We start from the raw sequence: 14,582 nt of genomic DNA on the forward strand, positions 1-14,582 counted from the left end.
TCTCATTTTAATTAACCCAACTCACATGTTATTATCACATTATTGCGTATCCGTAAAAATTGGATTCAGAATATTTTTCTATATTGCTCCCTTTTGATTTCTATTTTTGGAGTTTTCCAGCAGATGAGTTATCAATTGAAAAATGAATCCCACAAGACTCCACATGTAAGAACAAATTCGTTCCCTTCATTTCGCCAAAGTAACTGCAATTAAGTTTTCTTAATTATCAAAAGTGTTAGTTCAATACGTTCCCCAATCATTATAAAACATTAAAGAATTTTTCTCGACCATAAACATCCTCAATTGATAACTCAAATGTGTAGTTTGGAAAGGCAGTGGGGCGTCTCAGCTGAGAAGACTGTGTTTCCACTCACTAGTAGTGTGTGATCAGAGTGCTCGGAGGCATCGAGCTGTTCGCAGGGGAAAGGCATTCGTGCGGGCGCGTCTCTTTTTCACTCGTTCGTTTGAATTATCCAAAGTGTCAGTGAAAATGTTTGTCTTAAAAATTTTCTGAGAGTGTTGACGGCACTTCCGTCGATTCTACGAGTGAAAATACTGTCTGTACAAATATGCCAGCGGCTTCCTCGATTTATTGGGACTCGGTGGACTCTCAGAGGTCTTCGGGGAGTTCTGCAGACGCCGGAAGCAATCGGCAGTACGTGGACCCCTGGGACCTTGAGAATTACGCGTATTTGAGGAGGCACAGTGTCGCCGCACCCCCGCAGAAGCATCAGCCACCCCCGAGGACTTCTTACAGTCGAGTCTCTCATAGGAGGAGTGAAACAGAACCCGAATATTGGTAAATAATGCTGCATAAAAAGAATTATGAATTTTTTGTTTATTTTACGTCTAGGGGTGCACAGAGGAAAAATTTTTTCTCCATCTGTGGATAATCCATCATTTCTCTGAGTGAATGACTCAAAAATTCAGTTATTTTATCCTCGAAAAATAGCGGAATGCCCTAAAAAACTTACACCCATCGTTTTTTTTTGTGTGAAATCGCCGTATCATCAAGAGTTTTCCCAACAATTTTGCACCGTTACGTTCGCGTTTTACATTTTATTTAGTATTTCGCGTTGTAACATAGGTATTCTCCACGAGAGCCCATCAGAGAACCCGGATACCATGCCCCAGCATCAGTAGAGGAACTCTATTTCGGACCACCTCGGCAGACCCAGAGCTCCTACTACCAACCAATTTACGAGGATGAAATCCCTCGGTATACTGCACCAGTTTATGCACCACTCTCCGGTGAGTACTTATCCATCATCAAGCACAGCTATTCCCACGAGTATGTCGGTGGTTTACAAATCTATATAAGTCCCGTGAATCATCTCCAATCGGTGTCATCGTATTGGTAGCACAGTATGAATGAAGAAAAAGGAACAATCAATCGTGGGACGAAGACACTTTGTCCATCCCACACGCAAAAATCCCCAAGAATTTAACTTTTATCGATTTCTTTTCGGTTTACGACCTCACATGATTCGTCACATGATTTGGGGGGTCTTTTACTGAGTGCCCATCTCCCGAGAAATATTTTATAATCTTCATCTGATGAATTTCGAAAATAATTCGTGCAAACTTTCGTGTAATAATGCAAATGAAGAGAAGAATGGATGATTATTAATCGTAGGCAAGCGACACCTTGACCGTCCGTCCCACGGTTTTCGGTCTTTCGACATGTCACGAGAGTGTGTGGCTAATGTTATCGCAATAAACCGTCGGAAATCCCGTCGTTAGAAAACGAACAAGTGATCCTGCCTCGAATCAGGTGAATTCCGCTTGAACTAGTCCACGGCATGTCGATGATGAAAGCCATGTACACGTGGATACATTGTGACTGACATATCAAGTAATTTCATGGGAAATGGCGTTTTTTTTTCTTCGTGTGTCGCACGGAATTGCTGATTTATCCCCAGCAAATGCCTCGGTTTTTCTCATGGCGAATAATTTGCAGAAAATCATTGCAACGGGTAATTAAATTACGAGACGGGATTTTTATTCTAAAAAGAAACACTAAGAGGAAATGAAACGAAGGCAATGCAAAATATGAAGATCGAACCACAATCGTCCTAATTAAATTATAAGACGGGACTGATCTCGCGATGAACTTCAAAATACACTAATTGACGTACGAAAAATAGCGGAAGTGTCGGGACAATAGAGCAAGTAACTCGTCGATAGTGATCGCACATCATGGGAATATGATTTTAAATTGCTATGAATTTTTCATCATTCTTACTCGCTAACGAACGTGTCACGAACTCTGATTGTATTTAAACTCCCGTTTCAATCTGAATTAGATCGAGGGGGTGTGAAGTTCCTCGAGCTGTTGCCTGAGAAATGTTACATCACGAATTACCTCCACTCGATACGCGGAAGTTTCGGCAGACGCAAACCTGAATTTTCGCCTCGCCTTTATCGCCGAATTATTTCAGTTTTATGTGCCTCCTCACAACCTGGCATAATCTCACATTTATCTGTATATTTAAGAAGGCCACTGGCCGGTGCTAAGTGCCAATAAACTTTTCATTCGGGACGATTTCCAGTAGAAAGTTTTTAACGTCCACCTGTTGCGCGATCACGTGTGCATCGCGGATTATCATCGTTTTGAGGCGGGGGCTCTGTATTATTAATATTGTATCGAGCCTAGGTAGTTCTTCGAAGCGTAACCAATAGAAAGATACACTGCGAGGCATTGTACAAGCTTTCACGTCATTTTTATGACGTTCTCTTTCACTTTGAGGATAGCCAAGTGTTTTGGCTATTTTTTTTTCGCTGCAATTGATTGATCCTAGTTCATCGAATATTTTGCGATTGCAATTTTGCATTTTTGTCAAGACGTATTTTGGGGCAAAAGTCATTTTAATAACACCCACCATTTATAAATTTGTTGGAAATTTTCTCACGCGATTAAGTACAAATTAATTATGTTAAACCTCATTGTACCCCAAACATTTCAGATGTTTATCAGTTTTTATGTGTTTCCCACAAAAACCACGTCCTTTCTTACAAACGACCTTCCTAATGAGTTTGAAATTTTGACTGATTTTTTCCGGCGCGCAATTCAAGAAATTCATTAAACCCATTCCCCCAACGAATTCATAATGAACCAGTGAATCACGATTTTGATAACTCATTTAAATTAATAACGAGCGTTTCCACACTTTCCCTCGTCAAATATTTGTTTTGCTTTGGCCTTTCTCAACATACGATCGACCTTCTCGCTACACTCCTCGATTCCTAAAGGTCCTTAAAGGTCTCTCCAATTCACATTGCTCACTGCGATCGCCACCTGAAATCTCGAGTGCCCGACCTTGCCCGCAAATCCATTGTTGTGAGAACAATTTAAAGAATTGATGGGAAAGATTTTTTTCCGTTGCCCCCGCAAGGCCTGAAAAGAAACTGAGATTGCCATTGAAAAAAAAAACGGATTAAGCCGGAAGCTACTTCCTTTTGCGTATCGAGCGCTCATTCATGCTGATCCTCACTGCTTCATCTTCTCTCATGTCCTTGGGGGCGAGGATGAAGTCGCCGGTGAACTTTCACCTCGCCCCGGGCTCCTTAAGGGTCAATAGATGCCGAACATCTTCTTTTTGCAAGCGAACGTGACTCGAAAAATATGTTTCTACGTACTACGAACGCCACGCGATTCTCAAGTGCCCGATGACTTGCCACTGGATTATTTTAAGGTGAGGAGCACACACTGAGCCGTGGGAAGGATTTAATCATTATGAGAAACTTTATTGTCAGTAAAAAACTATTAAATAAAGTGGTAATTGTTTAATAGACTGAAGCCTCGTCCAATCGTGCGGATTTTAATTGCACGAATTTATGACGAAGCTGAATTTAAGATTGTTAACCGGCCGTTCGGACTCTTATATGCTAATTTCTCACGAAAAATTTCATGGTCAGTTCGCATAATAACGAGACAAAAAACATTATTCAGAGGTAAATTTCTCTTGCGCACGTACACCTATGATTTATGGATTTTCCTGCGTCTAAACGAACATTAGAAAGGATGCTAAAAGTAAAGATACGTTGACCCTCTCTGTTCAATAGCAGAGGGAAGAAACTCGGTAATTTCAAGTTCACAGCCTTGACCAGTGGAAAAAAGAAATGAACAAATTTTCTCTATTTTTTACTCGCCCATTTTTTAATTAATGTGTGATAATTCGTACGTACAACGTAACTAGAGCGGGTGAAAGGTGCACTTGGAATCGTGCAATACAATCCAAAAATGGACGGGAAATCAACCCATATTTTATCATTTGGAAAAGTTGAAGAAAAACTTGTGCCGTGAAAATTATTCTTTTTATCTTTCGATGGTGGTTATCCGTTCAGATCATGGGATTGAGTGAAAATATACCGAATCAGGAATAATTAAACAACTTTCGATTGTGAAATGCTCACTGCAAGGCCGTTCTCTTCATCTTTTCGATTCCAATATGATGAATGAAAAATATAAGAAAGTGTATTAAATTATATTTACACTCACTCGCCCCCGGATTTTGCCCGGGAATCAACATCGTAAATTCGATATGTCTGGGAATGTTAGTGAAAACGCTCGGATGAGATTGAAAGTGTAGTAATCTGCATAAATCACGTATTAAATTAATATACTACTTTGCTATTTGCCTCCGGGGGGAATGAGGAAATTGCTGGAGCCATCGAGTTCCCGGTGACTCTGTCAAGTCTCTCGGAAGTCGACCGAACCACCAGAAACTTCCTGCTGTTGCCATCTGGAGCGACAATGTTTTTTCTTATTCTCATGCGCGAATGAAAAACGAATGCCAATGATATAACGAAATAGAGTCGACGCAGTCTTCCAGCATCGAAGAATTGTTAGGAAGAGTATTGAAGTCTGGAGGCAAAAATGACGTCAAGAATTATAGGCCGATCTCGTTGCTCAGTAATTTCTCAAAGTTTTTTCGGAAGTGTTTGTACACCAATATAAATAACCAATTTAAATGTGAGCTTTCTCCTCATCAGCATGGATAAACAACAGCGAGGTCCACCGTGACTAACTTGGCCGGTGTAACGCAATTTTAAAACGATCCTGTTGCGGGGGGAGACCAGGTAGACGTAACTTACGCGCAATCCTCGAAGGCCTCTGATCGTCTCAATTTAAATTAAAGCTCTAGGACAGAATTATCAGATTATTTTGTCATCTCGTGTACTATTCTGCCGCCTTGCGATGGGACAATGTACAATGTACCCTACACGCAATAAAAATATAATAATTTTAAAAAAATTAATTAAAGCACTTGTAGTTTTAAATTTAATGCATTTATCTTAGAACCTATTATTGGCTCAGGCTGTTGGTTCTTTATCCACTATTAAAATAAATAAATCACTTGTGGATTGATCGAAAAATCGTGGGGAATTGCGACGGTTAATTACTCTCTCCTTTGCGGTGCACATGAGGGCCCGACCGTTCACTTTCACGGAGAATCGAATTAACGATATTTCTGCTCCCGGCGAAATTCGTCTCGAGGTTTAATTCAATCTGCCGTAAAGAGACGACTGTAAATAGCCGTTTGATTGAATCATTTGGTCGTTATTTCGTTCGGGAGTTATTGATTCGATTCGCAGAAGCGAGAATGGCACTTTCAATTTCACTTTTTATGGTTTTCATGAATTATGCTAAGGGAGGCTGAATTTTGTCGACTGATTTGTGTATTCAAATCACGATTTCGAATAGATTTGAATTCTACGAGGTCGTTCCACCCTCGTAACTGTACACAAACATTACCATTTTCGTCTGACATAACACTTCGTCCGGAAGTCCATCAATGAAGATACAAATGCATTGAGAACGTGCTTGTAATAATATTTTCGCAATATATTCTGCACCGTGGAGACTGGAACATGTATTTCATAAATTATTTACTGCTCGAGACATTTTGGGTCAACGCAATTTTCCAGGAGTTGGATAAACCCGCAGGCGATACTCCCGCAATTGCCGAGAGAATTTTTTCATCGTTCAAAATGATTTTTCAATAAGGGCGAGTCTCGTTAACTGGTTACTTGTTACTTTTTTTCGAGTGTTTATGACCCATTGAATTGTTAATGAACTGGAATAATTTTCGCTTCAATGGAAAATACTGTTCGTCCCCTTCATGATGGGTCTAGACTGCGCTTGATTGCTCAATTTATTCCGCAGTTCTGGATATCCTATCGTAAAAAGGAGAAAAGAAATCGATCTCGAAATATCTCGAAAATCGCGCGGCCGATCTTGTGTGGAAAAAGGGAAAACTGATATAGTACATTACATGCCCGAGCCTTAGAAAACAGATCACCGTCCCCCACGTGCAAGATTGCCTTCCGAGCCGAAGACAACGATGGCCAAAGTGTCAGATCTTGGATTTTTTCAAGGGGAAAGTCGGTCAAAGGGTCACGAGGGTCAAAGTGTCAGATGTTGGATTTTTCGCCAAAATCGAATTTTTTAGCCGGGTGAACGTTGATTCCAACTATTTAAGCGACGGGCTATTCAGAACTCTCAAAAGTATGTGGAAAAAGTGAAAACTGAAAAAGTTTTTTTTTTCAGATTTTCAAAGGGTCAGATTTTCCGTTTTTCCAGGGGGAAAGTCGACTTTCGCCAAAATCGAATTTTTTAGCCGGGTGAACGTTGATTCCAACTATTTAAGCGACGGGCTATTCAGAACTCTCAAAAGTATGTTGAAACAGTGAAAGCTGAAAAAGTTTTTTTTTTCAGATTTTCAAAGGGTCAGATTTTCCGTTTTCCAATATTTTCGAATGAATCGAAAAATGGGGCTTATTTTCTCTTCTTCGCCTTAATCACCTCTCAATTGTATTGCACCTCGTCTAATCGGACGGGAATTAGACGATAGGATCAGAGACCTTGTGGTGTTAGCGCACCCATCCTGTCACTCTGTGCTAAAGTAACGCGTTTAAGCTCGGGTAGTTCGGTTAACGAGCCTAACGTCGCCTCCACCCACATACCTACTTCTTTAATGTAAATTCTTTCCCCACAAAAAAATAAAAATAAAAATGCTATTTTCTTTTATTCTGAAAATGAAATCCCCCTGAAAAACGAAATTGTAAATACGATATTACTCATTGAAACGGTGAAAGTATCGGCTATCTGGGATGCAGGATAGTTGCGTGCGTGCTATCATAAAGAGTAAAGCCCATAAATTCCACACATGGTAATGTCGCTGGAGCAAACACCATATGAAGAACCCGGCTCTTTAGAATCAAAGAAGACCGGCCTTTCTAGAGCACTACGCACTTATTTTCACTGCCTTTAACTTTCCACTGGGGCCTGCTAATATTTTCTCGCTCATCGCGCAGTGCGTGGCCTTGTGTCACTTGACTTTCTACACGTGCATGCAGATTCACTGATATTTCGGTCGATAGTAATTTGTAATCTAATGGACAGACAGCCTTGAACTCGTTCCATCAAATTTTACTGTTGGAATATTGATGATGAGGTCTTTCCATTTTCATTTCTCCATTTCATTCAATCTTTGACTTCACACAGACTCAACAGCATAAGACCAACTGCAGGATTAAATTCCATCTACATCTAATTCAACAGTTGAATCACAAAACGTCACAAAGAATGCATTCATCATATTCACTAATTTCTTATATGTTAGTAGGCTACTTTTTATTTACTGTTTTGTTGCAGACCTCGATTATGGGAAACACTACGAGGATAGCCGGACGAAGGAGGTGCTCCGCAGGAGGAAGCTCTCGCGTGTAAGAACGCCTGCAAGGTGATTGTTTGATATTTACGTTTGATGTAATTACTGTAGTTGTTTGTTTACGTAAAAATGCGTTGATTAATGCACAGGTTTATTAATCATTTCTATGAATAGCCTTGGGAAAAAATTTCAAACTGAAACAACAGGAATTGTTTTGTAGGGGAGGGTGGGGCAAAGTGGGCACTTTTTTTTGTTTCTTTCGGTGTTCATTATTGTTCATTAACGAAATCATGTTGTCATTTTGCCCGATTCGCCTCTACTTTTGGATTGCTCGTATTGCAGAGGGGATTGCATCCATCACAGCACGTCGAGTGAACTGCGACGAGAGCCTGTCGAGGAAGCGCCCCGCAAGATGACCTCAAGCGAAGAGGAGTGTTACGTAGAAGTAATACCTCCTTCGAAGTTGGGATTAAACACCTATGGCCATCTCAAAATTGACTACAGCAACAGCTGGAATTCCCTGCATCGAAAAATTTCTAAATGACGCGTCTTTTAATTTTGATGATCGAAAGCTTTATTACTTTATAAATTACGTTTTACATAACCGTGGAGATTTTTTTACTCATGTCTAATGAATTAATTTCGGAATTAATGTATTGTACATAGAGAAATACACTTAGTACCTTTTTAGAATTAAATTTCTAATTTGCTAGATCGTGAGATAGTTATCATGTGTTACTTGTAATGATGTCTAATTGTTCAGGGAATGGAATAAATATTCTTTCTGTTAACGATTGAATAAAATGTCGCTGATTATTCCCCGACTGATTTTATTCGATGAGATCAACAACTTCGTTTTCATCAGCGTGAAAGAGTTTCTTCCTCCTCCTCTTGGGTGGGGGCGTTGGATCAGGTGTTTTTTGGACCTTTTCGACTTCCAGGCTGGGCCATCTGAAGTTTCACAAGGGAAAAGACACTGAGTATTGAAGAAATATCGAAGAGTGAGAGTCATTGTGCTTTGAGATGTGCTCTTACTTGAATATCGTGTTGGGCGGCTTCTTCTTAACAGCAGAACGATTCTTGACTTTGGCAGCTTCTTCGTAGAGAGCAGGGTGGACGAATGGCTTCTGGGCAACTGCGTGCTGCGTCAATGTCCCAATCTATCACCAAAGGAACAAAAATAAACGATTTTTTTTATTTCACTCTCCATTCAGACGTACGTGTATGAAAAGTTGATAAGCATTACCTTCTTATTCAATTCCTCGATAACTCTGGACCTGTCAGATATTTGTCGTTCATACTCTGCCTTCAGCTTTTCTATTTCTTCCCGGTGGGCCTGCTGTTCGGCTGCTATACGAGACTCCAATATCTGAACTTCGTCCTCCAGCCTCTCAACTGAACCAATTCGTCATCAGTTTCCATTGAGCAAAAAATAAATAAAACATGAGCTAATGTAATGAAAAGAAAGAAGAAAAAATGGAAACATACGTCGTTCATCTCTGAAACCATTGCCCTCCACAACTAAATCCTGATTAGTCTGCTGTAAAATTTTGCACGTGCTCTCCAATTCCTCAATCCTCTTCGTCAATTGATAATTTTCCCCCTGGTATTTGAGCAAACTCTCTTGATATTTCTTCTTATACTCGTCAAAAAATTTGGCTATCATCTCCACACGTTTGTACGAAGCCTCCATGTTTGTCTTCTGAAGCTCGATTATCTCGTCTCTGGCTCTCAGATTGATTTTGGCTTTGCAATAATCCTGATCGATACAATTAAATTAATTCACAGGGCTAATTGTTGGGAGATGGATTGAATTATTGATTACTTCAGGTGCATTAACTCACCGATTTGATGTTGTGAAACTGTTTTAACACACGTTGGAGGTCTGGTCGCAGCTGACCTTGCTCCATTATCCTTTGAGACGATCGTTTACGCAATTTAATCACCTCTTTGTCCCTGCAGAAATGCATTCATTAGGAAGAAATAATTTCAAATAGCTTCTCAATTCGTCGCAGCTGGCGCTAGTGTCGCTCTCACACTGTTTTTTGTCTAGTACTCCCCACGTTGTTGCTGAATTCGGTTGCAAATGTAGATAAATAAACAGACATCAATTTATAAACTGAATAATTAAAATATAAATGCCCATCATAAGCTTAAACAATAGATAATTAATTGTGATTCCGTTGTCATTAAGAGGTCACGATGTTCTTTGAGTGAAAGCATCTTAACCTCTCCAACAATCACCGGAAAAATCTCCGAATTATCCCAAGAATTACTTGATAACATGTACAGTAGGATTTTTAGAAGGTTTTTAGTGTTGAGTAGACAGTTGCCATGTAAATACGATGCTGGGGTTAAATCACAAGTGGGGGTGTCTTCATTGTTGCTCCAAAATGCTGCTAAAGACCGCAGGAGGAGTGTTTTTGCTGGTGTGAGACATTGTAATACCGATGTGGAACATTGTAATACCGATGTGGGTCTCAAGAAAGATGATGCGGCGCAGAAGAAGCTCGATAAGTGGCTCGAAAATCCTGATAATGAAAAGTTTTGGAGGGTTCTGCAGTTGGAGGTGGATGTTTACAGGCAGAATGGATTTCCTGTGCCTGAGGAGATTAAACCGAGACATTGGTACGAGTTAACTCTATTGGAGAGTCGAAATAAGAGGAGGTACAGTAGGTTTATTATTTCATTCATTAGTGGATGAAGAGAGAATCCTTTCAATTTTTTTAAATATGTAAATAACTCAGTGGAAGCATTTTGATTGATTAATTCGTCAATTTTATCCTTTCCCCACAATTTTACAAATCTGAAGAGCAATAAACTAATATCTTTTAGAAAATATCTGGACTTTTTATTTGGACTCGAGAAGAAAAAAGCGCACAGAGAAGAGAAGAAGCAATTGCAAAGAGAAAGTCGTGAACAATTTCGCGCTACAGAGAAAATGAGAGACACTACAGAGAGTCCAACCTGGTTGGACTATCGTCTGGGAAGAAATTCCCCATTTCTCAGGTTTTACGAGTCAACGATGAATCAACTGGGCAATTGGCGATTACTGAGAGCCATGATCTGGGGACAGAAACTGGTCATGGATTGTGGGTACGAGCAGCAGATGACGAGGTATGAGCGGAGGGTCTGTGCGAGGCAGATGATGCTGGCTTGGGCCGCTAATCGGGACCATCAGGATCCCTTTGACCTCCATTTCTGCAACTTCAATGCTGAAGGGGACGTGCATGCGGATTTTCAGGCATTCATTCCTACCATGTATGACGATGATTTTCCTATGAATATCACTTCGAAACCGTACTTGGATATTTTTGATAAGGATCAGTTGGTTTATTTAACGCCTGACTGTCCTACTGAACTCAAGGAAATTGATCCTGATGCTATTTATATCATTGGAGCAATTGTTGATAAGGCAAATATTTCATTATTATTTTATTTTGCAATGCCAATTTATATCGCATTCTTTTCCACTATTTACATTCATTTCTTCATTTCCAGGTCAGTGGACGACCTCTGTCAATGGCAAAAGCCAAACGAGAATCCTTGAAAATGGCAAAGCTCCCCATCGATCGCTATCTGCACTTTGGTGGAGGTGGACACAAAGCTTTGACATTGAATCAAATGATTTCAATATTACTAGACGTCAACTTCACTAATGACTGGGAGTATGCTTTCAGGCATGTGCCTCAGAGGAAACTATTCCACAATAGGCAGAAAAATATGGAAAGACGAGTGAACAAATTTATGAAAGAGAACGAAGAGCAAGCAGTTCTGTATTCCTCCTCAGAACCTCAGGACTTCTCAATAAAATCCCGGAAAAAGTTTAAAGGAAATTAAATTGAGATGCCTATTACTACGACTTTGTGAATTAATAAAAGATGAAAATGTTTTTTCTGTCTTTTCTGTCTTCTGATTACATATTATCAGTCGATGATTCCAGTTTATTGAACCATTCAATTAATAAATAAACATTATTCACACTGATGTCGACGATACAGCAAGGTATGTACCTAAATATATAAATTATCGACAGGAAAATTCGGTAAAAATCCTAAGCACGAGTATAAAACACAGCATATCAAAGTCCATTTTGTTTCTCCCCAAATTGTGAGGTATTTTTCAGGCGTAGGGACGATCCCTCATGAAGTGGGAACTGCCACCCTGGAAACTTCTTTTGATTGATACATGCGGGTACAGCTGCCTCCACTCTTGAACCTTAGTATCACTAATGGCATCACAGAAGCTCAAATCCATCATCTTCAGTTCCGGACAGCAGAGGAGAAATCTGAGGCAAATGTCCGGTGTGAGTGATCGAGTCCCAAGTAGATCCAATTGTCGTAGTTGACGACAGAGCAGAAGGGGTTCTATGTCTCTGTCTGTGAGACCTCGCAGTGCTGCTAGAAATACTTTCTCAAGTGAAGTACAATATGTTAAGAAGGTTCTGAGGGAATCTCCAGGTGCTCCCATGCCACCACTGTGAATAGACAAAGAAATAACGTTCATTTAAATTCAATTAAATTTGAGTTAACTTTTAACATTTGAAGTAATAACAAATGTTATTACTTCAAATGAAAAAAAATCTTTCTGATGATTTTTCTTCTAAACTTATAATGGTACTTACCACCATCCAAAGTCCACTTCTCTGAGCCTCGTACACCTCGTGAGAGCCCTCACCCCAGTTGGTGTCAGCGTCTGAGACTTCCAGAAGTCAATACTCTCCAAGAAGGGACACGAATTGGCTAGTTCAACAGCAACCTCATCCATGTTCATTCTTTCGTGCATCCCAGCTAGATTCAGGTGCCTCATTCCTCGATTCCTCTTGAGGACCGAACATAGAGCCGATGTTTCAATGGCAGTCCTGTACAGCTCCAGTCGCTCAAGAGCCTGGAGTTTCTCCAGGTGAACGAAACCCTCGGGCGTCACTTGTATGCAATTCCGCAGGCACAACTCCTTCAGGTTTCTGCAGGTCCCGGAGATTTCTGCGATTACTTGATCGATGACGAATCTGCAGCAATTCAAACGCAGGTGAGTCAAGAGCCCTCCAGCTGAGGCCATGAATTCGATGAAATTCTGGGGGGTAATGGTGTTGTAGTTCCCACACCAGGAGAAATCAACTTTCTGGAGGTACTGGCATCTTGGGGCGAGGACATTCAGTGCCCCTGAATCGAGACTGTTCCAGTAGGGTTTTAAGTTGAGACTTGTGTAGAGCAGGGCGTCTCGAGCCACGTTGTTGAAGTGTTTATTCACTCTGCAGCAGCGGCAGAGAGATTTCAAGTCTAAATTCTTCAGAATCTTCAACACCGTTTCATCCTGGAAAATGAAGACAACTCCGTTGATAAATGTTTTTTTTTAATTCACATTTTTTAAACAGAAATTTTGTTTTTAATTTTTATGAATAAATAATGCTTACTGGAAGAACAGAAAAACTGCCACAGGTATTATCAACCCCCTCTTTCGAGCTAGAGACATCGGCATATTGGACGGACACTGTCGTTGAAGACGACAAATTAATCTCCTTAATCAACTTTGGAAAATCTTCCTGCAGAAACTGCTGGAGACTGTTGAAGGCCTCCTCAATCGGTGGTATCAGGTGGCAATGTAATCCTAGTTTCGTCAGTAGTTTCCCCTTGGGAAGTTTGTCTGTCGATTTACTTTCATACAGAACACAGTGTTTATGTAAAGTACTCTTGAGCTTCTGCAGATCACAGTTCGCTTTGGAGTGCTCTGGTGTCAGATTATGCTCGTCGTCGGTATTACAACCACTACCTCCTAGCAGCTGTAATAAGGCACTTATACTCCTATTTTGAAAGCCAAAGTGAGGTAAGATAAGTTCAGTTGTGCCAATGAGTAAGATAGCATCGAGCTCGGTGTAGTAGTCTAAGAGGCTGTGATTGAATTCTATCCTGAGCATTTTAGTTTTGAAGTTGCAAAGGGTGAGGGGAGGTGAGAATATTCGGGGTTTGTGGGGTACTTTCTGGGGGGGACCACTCCACAGCTGGAGCCAATGACCTGAGTTATCCCTGGCCCATATTCGAACGACACTGCCTGGGTTGTAGATCTCGTAAATTGAGACTCTTATTGGATAAACTTCTTCGTGATATTTAACGTCTATATAGTCCTGACTAACAATTGGCTCATTGTTCTGGGGCATAAAGTCGCTCAGCCGAGATGGTGCCTCATTCCACCATGGCCCGTATGTTCTCTGAAGTTGATAAGATAAATGCAAGTTTATTGATTGCAATACAAAGGGGTAAGGGGTTAAAAGACTGGGAGAAGGCTGGGAACAAAACAAAAGCTGCAAGCGATAGTTACCATCACGAAGGCATGAGGAAAATCACCGTAGTCTGGAAATTTACTGGGATTACCAGCAATGTTGTACGCCGTGTAGGAGATGCTGATATTACTCCCATACTGAGAACTAAAATCACCAACTTCCTTGACGTACTGCTCCACAAATGTCACAGACTGATCTTTGAGACCATTCTTGTCTTTTATTATCGGTACAAGCTCGATCCCTTTGTCATTGCACGAAACCATGTCATGTGTCAGTGTTTTCCTGAAACTCTCACAATTATCAGCACGTTATCTTGACACTTGCTTGGGGTGCTTTATGTCCACCAATAACCTCATTACTCGGTCAAAATAATCCGGAAAAACTTGCCGAGTGCTGGCGAAATTACCTCGATTCAATTTTTCGTCTGTCGTTCAGCAATAATGGCCCTGGAGATGGGCTTCATTGATGTCGCTGATTAAAACAAACGACAAGAGACCATTTCAGTGCACTTTGTTACTCAAGATTCTTTTGTTGTTGATACGACAAATGTCACCGAACCCACCGAGTCTCGAGTGAACTTTTGTTAGCTGCCATATTGGTTTTAACAGCTGTGGTGGCTGTTGCAGGCT

At 40.6% G+C, this 14,582-nt stretch overlaps 4 protein-coding genes across 5 annotated transcripts; 2 read left to right on the forward strand and 2 right to left on the reverse strand.

Annotated features, from left to right (window-relative positions):
- The first annotated feature begins 421 nt into the window (after positions 1–421).
- On the forward strand, positions 422–8,435 carry LOC107038606. The gene is made up of 4 exons (XM_015257805.2): positions 422–799; positions 1,088–1,251; positions 7,661–7,748; positions 8,019–8,435. Exons 1-4 carry the CDS (start codon positions 570–572, stop codon positions 8,218–8,220), a joined length of 684 nt encoding a protein of 227 aa, XP_015113291.1. The 5' UTR covers positions 422–569; the 3' UTR covers positions 8,221–8,435.
- Positions 8,290–9,646, reverse strand: LOC107038522. Its single transcript, XM_015257670.2, has 5 exons — positions 9,521–9,646; positions 9,165–9,435; positions 8,923–9,071; positions 8,712–8,836; positions 8,290–8,627 (listed from the first exon to the last, which is right to left on the reverse strand). The coding sequence occupies exons 1-5, from the start codon at positions 9,644–9,646 to the stop codon at positions 8,507–8,509; spliced, it is 792 nt and encodes a 263-aa protein (XP_015113156.1). The 3' UTR covers positions 8,290–8,506.
- Positions 9,647–9,710: 64 nt separating this feature from the next.
- Positions 9,711–11,568, forward strand: LOC107038608 (mitochondrial ribonuclease P protein 1 homolog). The gene is made up of 3 exons (XM_015257808.2): positions 9,711–10,343; positions 10,512–11,091; positions 11,178–11,568. Exons 1-3 carry the CDS (start codon positions 9,961–9,963, stop codon positions 11,514–11,516), a joined length of 1,302 nt encoding a protein of 433 aa, XP_015113294.1. The 5' UTR covers positions 9,711–9,960; the 3' UTR covers positions 11,517–11,568.
- A 31-nt stretch (positions 11,569–11,599) lies between these two features.
- On the reverse strand, positions 11,600–14,537 carry LOC107038607 (F-box/LRR-repeat protein 4). Of its 2 annotated transcripts, none has more exons than XM_015257806.2 (5): positions 14,360–14,537; positions 13,992–14,235; positions 13,090–13,881; positions 12,301–12,989; positions 11,600–12,153 (listed from the first exon to the last, which is right to left on the reverse strand). In XM_015257806.2, the coding sequence occupies exons 2-5, from the start codon at positions 14,214–14,216 to the stop codon at positions 11,799–11,801; spliced, it is 2,061 nt and encodes a 686-aa protein (XP_015113292.1). In that variant the 5' UTR covers positions 14,217–14,235; positions 14,360–14,537; the 3' UTR covers positions 11,600–11,798. The 2 variants fall into 2 exon arrangements, with proteins under 2 accessions (XP_015113292.1, XP_015113293.1); XM_015257807.2 differs by having other exon boundaries at positions 13,992–14,241.
- Between the last annotated feature and the right edge of the window lie 45 nt (positions 14,538–14,582).

Source organism: Diachasma alloeum, unplaced genomic scaffold (assembly GCF_001412515.2).
Source record: "Diachasma alloeum isolate Michigan unplaced genomic scaffold, Dall2.0 Dall_scaffold_00285, whole genome shotgun sequence".
Taxonomy (NCBI): Eukaryota; Metazoa; Arthropoda; class Insecta; order Hymenoptera; family Braconidae; genus Diachasma; species Diachasma alloeum.

Coding starts and splice junctions, on each gene's coding strand:
- LOC107038608 (XM_015257808.2), top strand. CDS start 9,961: ATGTACAGTAGGATTTTTAGAAGGTTTTTAGTGTTGAGTAGACAGTTG. Junction 10,344..10,511: donor GAGAGTCGAAATAAGAGGAG/GTACAGTAGGTT, acceptor AATATCTTTTAG/AAAATATCTGGACTTTTTAT. Junction 11,092..11,177: donor TTGGAGCAATTGTTGATAAG/GCAAATATTTCA, acceptor CTTCATTTCCAG/GTCAGTGGACGACCTCTGTC.
- LOC107038606 (XM_015257805.2), top strand. CDS start 570: ATGCCAGCGGCTTCCTCGATTTATTGGGACTCGGTGGACTCTCAGAGG. Junction 800..1,087: donor GAAACAGAACCCGAATATTG/GTAAATAATGCT, acceptor GTTGTAACATAG/GTATTCTCCACGAGAGCCCA. Junction 7,749..8,018: donor CGTGTAAGAACGCCTGCAAG/GTGATTGTTTGA, acceptor CTCGTATTGCAG/AGGGGATTGCATCCATCACA.
- LOC107038607 (XM_015257806.2), bottom strand. CDS start 14,216: ATGGTTTCGTGCAATGACAAAGGGATCGAGCTTGTACCGATAATAAAA. Junction 13,882..13,991: donor TTCCTCATGCCTTCGTGATG/GTAACTATCGCT, acceptor TATCAACTTCAG/AGAACATACGGGCCATGGTG. Junction 12,990..13,089: donor GCAGTTTTTCTGTTCTTCCA/GTAAGCATTATT, acceptor TTCATTTTCCAG/GATGAAACGGTGTTGAAGAT.
- LOC107038522 (XM_015257670.2), bottom strand. CDS start 9,646: ATGCATTTCTGCAGGGACAAAGAGGTGATTAAATTGCGTAAACGATCG. Junction 8,837..8,922: donor TCGAGGAATTGAATAAGAAG/GTAATGCTTATC, acceptor CTTTGGTGATAG/ATTGGGACATTGACGCAGCA. Junction 8,628..8,711: donor CCGCCCAACACGATATTCAA/GTAAGAGCACAT, acceptor GTGAAACTTCAG/ATGGCCCAGCCTGGAAGTCG.